We start from the raw sequence: 8,854 nt of genomic DNA, 5'->3' as shown, positions 1-8,854 counted from the left end.
GTGAATACCACTCGTTCTTCATAAAACGTTTAGCATATCCGTTCGCAGCCGTTAGAAAATAAATAACTCGTTTGTTTGTTCGAATCATGGAATATGTTTGGTGGTTTTGTGATCAAAACAATAAAAGAAAGTGTGGGGACAGTGGCCACAAAATATTACTTGAACCGTGTTGCTTAGATGTGCCAGATATGTTGCCGCGAAATCGTAATTGCGTACAAGGACAACAAAAGAAAATGTAGTTGTAATTGATTGACTAAATATATTTTCTCTTCAGTGCTCTATTTCTCTATTGATTTTTTACGGTTTTTAATTTTAGGGATAAATGAATCATGGAAACACCCAGTGGTAAATCTTTTTTCAGGCAGTGTGATCATTGCTTATTCAGGCAGATACTCCAAACGCTAACTGTATAGAAAAAGGATTTTTTTATCTTAAAAAACTTTGCGTTCTTACGTAGATTCGCGGAAAAATACTTCCGAATTTCAGGATTTTGAATACTTTGCGCACAAAGTTGTGCAAAAACAACGAAAAATCGTAAAATCCGCAAAATTTTCTGCCCGCGAAAGTTTGTGCCCCTAAAGTACACTTTTCGAAGCATGCAATAAATCCAAATTTCTTTCCGAACTAAGAAGAAATCCTTAACTAGCAGACATCATCGTTCAGCTTTGTCTCCTAATTAAAGATGTCTCCTAAATGGAAAATCAATATTTTTCAGTCATTTCAACTTTTTTGACTTACTTAAGAGTATATATGTTACACATCGTTTAAGTTCAAAATTATTAAAGTCATAGCTTTAGTTACATATTTTGTGCAACTATGTTTATTTTATTTGATTGACCTTCAATGTTTTCGCGTACACTGAGTAACGAAGGTGCCACTCACGCCATCTACATTGACTACCTTATTACGCAGCATCACTGATTCTCGGCGGGGGATAATCTTAGATGCATCAATATATTCTCGTTACTCTTTTTGGCCAATTTTTGGGCGTTTTTTATGCGTATTGTGTAAAAACCAAAAATATGTTAAATAACTTTAATTTGGCTGTCAAAAACAGAATGTTACACATTCCCACTAACAAAATTGAATTTTAAGCAAATGGTGGTATTTTGGACAAATTTGTTTGAGAACTCGTTGAGCCTCAACGGCTGTTTAACTTGATTTTTGAAGTATTGAAAACTGTTATGAAACTTGCACAAAGCGAAAAAAAAAATGAAAACAAAAAACTATTTAAACTTCTGTCTTTCCAGTAATTCTCTTGCTTTAGCGTTTGGTGGAAAGATAAATGATAATCTAGAAAACATAATTATCTAAATTCTAAATCAGTATAAATAAATAAATACAATTTTTATAATTTTTATAACAGAACTAAAATTGAATTAGGCAAATTTGAAATCTTTTAATAATTTGTCCACAGTTTGCTTTGAATGTGAATAGTCGTTATTTCTAAATACGGTTATTAATAACGCGAGTACTTTCCGTCTGTTTTCGGTGTTACTTCGTTTGTCGTCGGTACTCGGGAATATAACATCATCATTCATAATATCACGAATTCTTTTTAATATCGCATATTTTCTGTCCAATCTAGGAGTGAATACTTCTTTTAAAATATTTCTATTGTTATTCTTTAACTGACTGATTTTAAATTTGTTTCCACTGTTAGAAAAACCATTATAACGTTTTTGATAATCAAGTGCGGGGTGATATTCATCTGCTTGAAATTGATTTAATTGACTTGTGAGGTAGCTACTGCGAGAAGATTGTTCGTCACGCAGTTTAAAGCGTCGTTTTATAATCTCACATTGTTTTGGATGGCGTTGGCAGAATCCGCTGGCTTTTTCTTTCTAAAATGAAAATGTTGGATTTAAAATAAAATTATTGTTCGATTAGCACAGACTAATTTAGACTATAGCAAAAAGACCTAATATCGTTCGAAATATTTTTTTTTTTTGTGTAAAAGAAGAGGAATTTGCTATTTTTGGTCGGTTAGCACAGACTAATTTAGACTAAAGCCAAAAGACGTAATATACGTGTAGAAGAGAAATTTGCTATCTCCCCTCAAAATCTTCCAAATGTTACTACAATTCTGGAAGTGGAGAGGGTAGAATTTCGAATTCGTCTCACAAGCAATTATAAGCACTGCTTTTATAAAAGACATACACTATGATAACAAACGGACTGACAAAAGTGACGCCATCCTAAACTGGATGTTTTTGGGAGTAGTTTGAATATGCAGCATCAGCACCAAAACGCTATTTTTGCAAAAATGTAATAACTTGCTTGGCTCGTTGTTTTCCTGGCCCTCGGTTTAACTGTCTCCCAGGAATAAAATGAACAAAAATCTTTCCCTTAAGACAAGAAAAAATCAAAGCGCGCATGCTCATGTGATCACTTTCTGTGGAAAAACAGACAAGCAAAAACTTGCCTTTAGGCATCCGAATCTGAGGTAATTTAGCTAGTTTCAAAATATAAATCCATAATTATTTTTCTCTCGACGTCAGCATGCTAAATTTTCCCGAATTTTCGGACCGTAGTAGTCGTTGCTTTGATAGTTTGCTAATACGGACATGAAATAAAAATTCAATAGCGCATTTTTAACGCTGTTTACACGGGTTACACATCTGCACAAGCGAAAAGTTTTAAGAAGGTGATCAGTTTCGCCATGTCGATAAATAACAAAAAATCCCAAGCTCGCCCCCAGGGTCTTTTGGACCCTGAGCCGTTTTTACGGAGTGGCCAACAACTTTAGCTATCAACAAGTAAAAATGCCCTGGAAACAAGGTTGCAAAAACCCGCCGTTTGAAATAACTATGCCCGGGATTGTAATTTAGTTGTAGTCAAACCTTAACAATTTTTGTTAAACGTCTAATAATTTCTTTCTATTCTCAGAAAATTTTGTCAATTTTCCCAAAATATTCTGATGATTTCACTGGTCAAAAATTTATAACCAATCACATGCTAGTGCTGTTTTTATGTCTTTGACATGAGCATTTCTCATCTATAACTATTCTTGAATTCCATCAACTAAGGATAAATCCACAATTCCGTGTTAAACTTTCATTTGCCGTAAAAAATTTCAGCGACAAAGCGCTGACTTAAAAACCTTTCGTTAAAAACATTTCGTTAAATACTCAGGACGGAAAAATATTTTCCCTTTACCGATGCGGTTATTCCTCAATGAATGAAAAAAACATTTTTTAGAATTTGTATAAGTTTTATACATATGAATAAAAATATCATACTAAAAAATAAATACTGACTTACCACAGGCGTTTTCCCGCCTTTAACTGATCCATTTCCCAAATGAGCTAAACATGCCACATTGTAGGTCGTTTCGAAGAAAACAACAACAAACAACATGGCTACTCCATAGCTAAACATCTGAAATTTGTTTTCGTCTTTTTACAAGATTCTTTGCTCTTTTTTGTAGCAGAAGCTTCTTGTATAATTTTTATGATCTTCTGGACGTTCTGAGAAATAGAAGAATGTATAAATTAAAAGAAAATAAATAATGTATAAAAGATTTATTGGATTAAGTATCTTTTTGCGTCATTCATATCGCTACTGTCCACGACAAAATCGTGGAAATAAAGATAGTGACGTATCTGCACGAGAACAGCAGTCTATAATTATACGTAAGATAATTTTCTTCCTCGTGACATATGTTATATTAACATTCCAGTGAAAAACAGATTTAAAAAATTGTTGCGACTTCCTACATGTATCTATTATTTATCAATTTTGTTGATACCATATCGTCTAGAAAATTCCATCTCCCAAGAATTCAGACAAAATATTACCTTACGCTATGGATCTCAAAAACTTTTTTCGCCACTTTTTGACTAAAAAATGCTACAGATTATAATCAGTAGATAATTTGAAGAATTAAAAAGTCCTCAAATTATTAGAGACTCTACAGTAGCTAGCTATTTTTAATAAACTAGAGTTTCTCAGCCGCCATAATTTTTTTCATTTAAAGGTATTTATACGAATTCTTTAACCTTTGTCAAGTATTATTAGTTGTTTTGTCTTTTAGCAAAAACTAGGCACACGACACAATCCAGTTCTCTTCAACTCTCTTTCAGTTAGCAACACAAAACAGATATAAAAAATATAACGTAATACACAGAAATCGATCAACAAGCGTACAAATATTATGCTTCCTTTTGGAATAAGTTTAAAGTGAAATTCGATACCGCAATTAACGAACGAAATCTTATGCCTCTAACGAGCTATCCCTCTGAAATTATCTCTAAAGTTCTAACAGGCTAAAAAATGGTTGACCCCAAGTTACTATTAGAAGAAAAAAGAAAATTAAATTCGCCTTTTTCCTGTCTGAATTATTTTCCTTATTATACGCCAAGTTTCTTTTCTTTTCTTTTTTGGTCTAAGCATTGCCCCTCCCTTACGTCTGAAAATCCAGATCAAAATCAAAACCCGTCCAGAGCATCCTCTTAAACCGAAATTTGTTACTTTGAAGCATTATTATTATTATAAAATCTAAATATTTATTGTAATAAAAAATTCGACAGCAAGACGAGAAATATATAGAAAACAACCTACAATAATATGAAGAGTATCGTCGTTGTAAAGTTCTTCTGTCTGCAACAAAGTTTAACCATTCAGTTTAATCTTTCATTGAAAAAAAATCACTTTTATAGCATGGCTGTGGGTTGCTAACTAATGCATGTGTTTTCATAGCGAATAAAGTGTAAATACGAAAACAAGAATAAAATAATAAAATAAATACGGGAAATTTTGTACAAACATTCCTTTCTATTCATATCTCTGATGTGATAAAGGGCATGGATTTGTGTATTGATAGAAACATTAGTTGCATCATACGCTGAATACACTTTCTGTTAGCTCCGTAAACAATACAAAAAATGCAAACACATGCCACTTTCACGACCGTTATTTTAAATTAACCAATCAGAACGCCTGTAATGGGTCGAAACTAATTATGCATGACACGTGCGTACTTTGTTGTTATGAAATATTTTCGAAATTTTTGGTTATGAGAAATCTCAAATATTTTAAAATGAAATTGCAGGAAAAGGAAAGAGGAGAAGTCCTTCGTTTGGAAAATTTTGTACGCAATCATGTGGAACTAATTCCACTAACGGATTTCCACCAATTGAAAAACAGTTTGAAATTAATAAGCTATATAACAGACGCTGTAATTTTAAAAACAATATTAGCCGTAATATTTGTAAAATTCTCTCCTTTGAACCTAAATTCTCGAAATATATGCATATCAAACCTTAATTTCACAAAAATGTTGTATTTCTGATGATGGCTTCGGTTACGACCGAAAGTTTTAATAAAAAAATAATTAAAAATGACTGGATTTTTTCATATTCCTTATTTTTTGCAACATTCGAATGGAATAAGTGAACATCCTCTCGTAGTAGCTATAGGTAACAGATTGTCCCTACCTCTAAGTGGCAGATAAAATCCTATTAAACTTTACGCTTAAGGAGTATACGTTTTAAGGCAATGATTTCGCAAAAGTAAGTAAGTAAGTAACGGGAAGTTTTAACGTCTTTGAGGATTCCATCCTAGCGCTTGGCTCTTCCTCCCCTGAGACTGTAACTATGTTACATTACCGCCAGAGATACGTATAGCATTGCTCTAACTTGCTTGCCTGCCACACAAGCCGGTTAGCGGTCAGTAGATGGCACAAATGGGCTGACAACACTGCATTTAAAGAGCACCGGAGTGGGGACTCGAACCTGAAACCTTTTGATTACAAGTCAAATGCGCTACCTCTACACCATCTCTGCTCCAAGAACATCTCCGGGAATAATATGGCTAAATGTTTACTGACAAAAGAACACAAAATACACGGTGATATATCTATATAATAATACCTGTATACGTCTGTCCGTCTGTCTGTCTGTCACACAAAAATGAAATTGTAGTAGCGAGACACGAAATGAGGTAAATAAAGGACCTACGAAACAGTGGATTTACCAACGGGCCACCGACTAGTTTGATGAATTACCTGTTCCAATTTGCGATACTTATACCTAAATTTTGCATCGTAAAATAAATAAATGCTTAAAGTATGAGAACAAAAAAAGCAATTTTACACTTGAAATATGAAAAAATAATTAGCACCTCACCCTGAAGCCAAATTTCCTGGTTCTTCTTCACCTTTCTTTCACAGCGAACAACTTTGAAAGACATAAGCAATGTATTATTAAAATCCAATTGTTTTTTGTTTTGATTAAAGAAAACATATCCGACAAATCTTATCACTTCTAACTCACGTGGTCTTTAGAGCACCTAACGCGAATATCATCGCAAAAAAATGGGAAGCATGGTTTAGGGAAATATTTAGCGCATTAAGTTCACAGTTGTGGAGTTAACAGCGCTTTTGGATTAGAAAACGTTTCAGCGTAAAGGGGTTGGTGTATAAAAAAGTGTAATTCGCTAAAGTTTTTTTTGCAGTGGTGGAAGATTAGGGAACAACTGGAAATGTATTATAGCATAAAATGCAAAAAAAAAAGAAGAGAAAAATGTTCATATGTCTATTTACAATACTCTGCTTTTCTTATGAGAAAAACAGCACTTGTTCAAGTTATTGGGTTGAAAAAAGGGTGGAGAATTTGTAATAAGAAAATACCCATCGGTTATTTCACCCTTTAATTCACACCCTTGTAATTACCATGAAAACAATTGCAACGGGAAGAAAAAGTAAATGTTTTTAGTTATAAAAATACATTTTCTAGAAGCCTATAAATTTCTTCTACCAATTCCAAAAAATATCTAAAAAAAAATTACCCTGGTCAGACTGATCATAGTGACACAAAATAAAAATGGCTGCTCATCAAAAACAACAACATAATAAAAATGAACTTTAGAAGGTCATACTAGTTCACTAAAAACATTTCATTCAACAAGTCATTCTTTTTTTATTTCTGAGAAAATCTTATGGCAGTTCAATGATCTTATAATAAAGCGTTTTTTCCTGATTTTTTTCTTCTGTTTTTGTGTTTCAAATATACAAAGGAAAATCTGCTGATGTCACGTAAAGAGGTATTACGTAGGTCATTAAAAAATCTTGAAATAAAACTTAAAAAGGAAATAATGTAGAAAAGATGTACAATGTAGTTCCGCCTTTTAAATTAAAAGTATTAAAACAAAGCCTTGTATTATATTATAAAATATCTTGGTCATAGTTTCTCTTTGATTTTTCTCTTATGACTTTATCTTATGACATCATATTTTTTAGTGACCTTTCTGCCTGATTTTCTATTGCGTCATTCACTTTCTTTAAAATAGTTATTTATTAGTTAGAGATTCGAAAAAAACAAAAGAATTCACAGAAAGACTAAAGATGTCATTTCGGTTTGTCTGATCAGTGTTCATATTATTGTTAAAGGTTTCTCATTTCTTGAACATGATAGTTTGGTAGGCGACGTTTCTGGAGATCCTTCTTCCATAATTGGGCAAAGCCTAGTTTTGTTGAAATATATTTACAGAAATATATGCTAAACAACACATGGTCTCTCTCTAACTATTTATCTCCAGAGCATTGATTAGACTGATTCCTGGTAGGGAAATTTTTTTTTCTCTGATGTTCTTAAATGTTCTTATTTCTGTTCTTAGGAAGAATACTGGAAATTTTATGAAAGATGGTAAATATTTTTTCGAAAGAAATATTATTATGCTGAAATAATATTATTGTAAAAATATATTTTAAATATTTTTAATATTAGCGTTAAATTAAGAACCTAGCTCATTAGAATATTGAGACCGGGACTTTTCTAAAAAAAATATTTCACGTAATCATCTTGAACTCCAAGGTTTAAAAGAACACAATAAATTTAGCCTAGAATTACTAGGAAACTATTATTCCTAGACATTTTTTTATTTCCGTGTGTGTTTTTTCGCAATCCTAAAAATATTAATCATAATCCGCTAAGTTTATATTGTCAGCTTAAATTTTAGTCAGAGCCATGTACCGTGGTAGCAACAGTCGAAGAAAGTGACGACAGTAATTTTCAATTCATAGAAAAGACTGACGGTATCATACGTAATGGTCTTCCTGACAATGACTGGCTGGTCCACTTCCATGAACTGATTATGAGTTATGGGACAAGAATTGTCGCTAAATATAAGTTTTGCTAAACAATTTTAATGGAAATTTTGTTGGTGACGAAGGGCTTTTCAAACGATAACACGATCTGATGTAGACTTTAATTTTTATCATAAACTGGACGAAGTTGCATACTGTGCTACAACACGAAAGCAATTCAAATTATCCATTTCTGTTTAAAGTATCTTTCTAAGGATAAGCCTAGAAGACTTTTAAAGTACAATAAAGTTAAAACCTCTCCATCTTCACTCGTTCTAAATTTGTTTATTGCCACCGACCTATTGTTTCCATAGGATACAAAAAAACATTTCAATGTGTGCTTTCGGATTTTTACTGTTCATTGTGTTGTTTTTGTGTCTCTTTCTGATTAATGATTCACAGCGAACAACTTTGAAAGACATAAGCAATGTATTATTAAAATCCAATTGTTTTTTGTTTTGATTAAAGAAAACATATCCGACAAATCTTATCACTTCTAACTCACGTGGTCTTTAGAGCACCTAACGCGAATATCATCGCAAAAAAATGGGAAGCATGGTTTAGGGAAATATTTAGCGCATTAAGTTCACAGTTGTGGAGTTAACAGCGCTTTTGGATTAGAAAACGTTTCGGCGTAAAGGGGTTGGTGTTTTAAAATCAAAAAGGTTTTAATATCTTAAAACCGACATGATAGAGGGAATGAGAAAGTGTTTGGAAAGCCTTAAGTGCAAACAACTTTTACAATGGCCATTTACACTGCGTAGCTAT

At 32.6% G+C, this 8,854-nt stretch overlaps 1 protein-coding gene across 1 annotated transcript; it reads right to left on the bottom strand.

Annotated features, from left to right (window-relative positions):
* Positions 1-1,227: 1,227 nt before the first annotated feature.
* LOC130625879 (uncharacterized) lies at positions 1,228-4,710 on the bottom strand. Its single transcript, XM_057440995.1, has 3 exons — positions 4,564-4,710; positions 3,265-3,470; positions 1,228-1,844 (listed from the first exon to the last, which is right to left on the bottom strand). Exons 2-3 carry the CDS (start codon positions 3,379-3,381, stop codon positions 1,380-1,382), a joined length of 582 nt encoding a protein of 193 aa, XP_057296978.1. The 5' UTR covers positions 3,382-3,470; positions 4,564-4,710; the 3' UTR covers positions 1,228-1,379.
* Positions 4,711-8,854: the final 4,144 nt, after the last annotated feature.

This window comes from Hydractinia symbiolongicarpus, chromosome 14 (genome assembly GCF_029227915.1).
Source record: "Hydractinia symbiolongicarpus strain clone_291-10 chromosome 14, HSymV2.1, whole genome shotgun sequence".
Lineage (NCBI taxonomy): Eukaryota > Metazoa > Cnidaria > Hydrozoa > Anthoathecata > Hydractiniidae > Hydractinia > Hydractinia symbiolongicarpus.
This window is presented reverse-complemented; position numbering and strand designations above follow the sequence as displayed.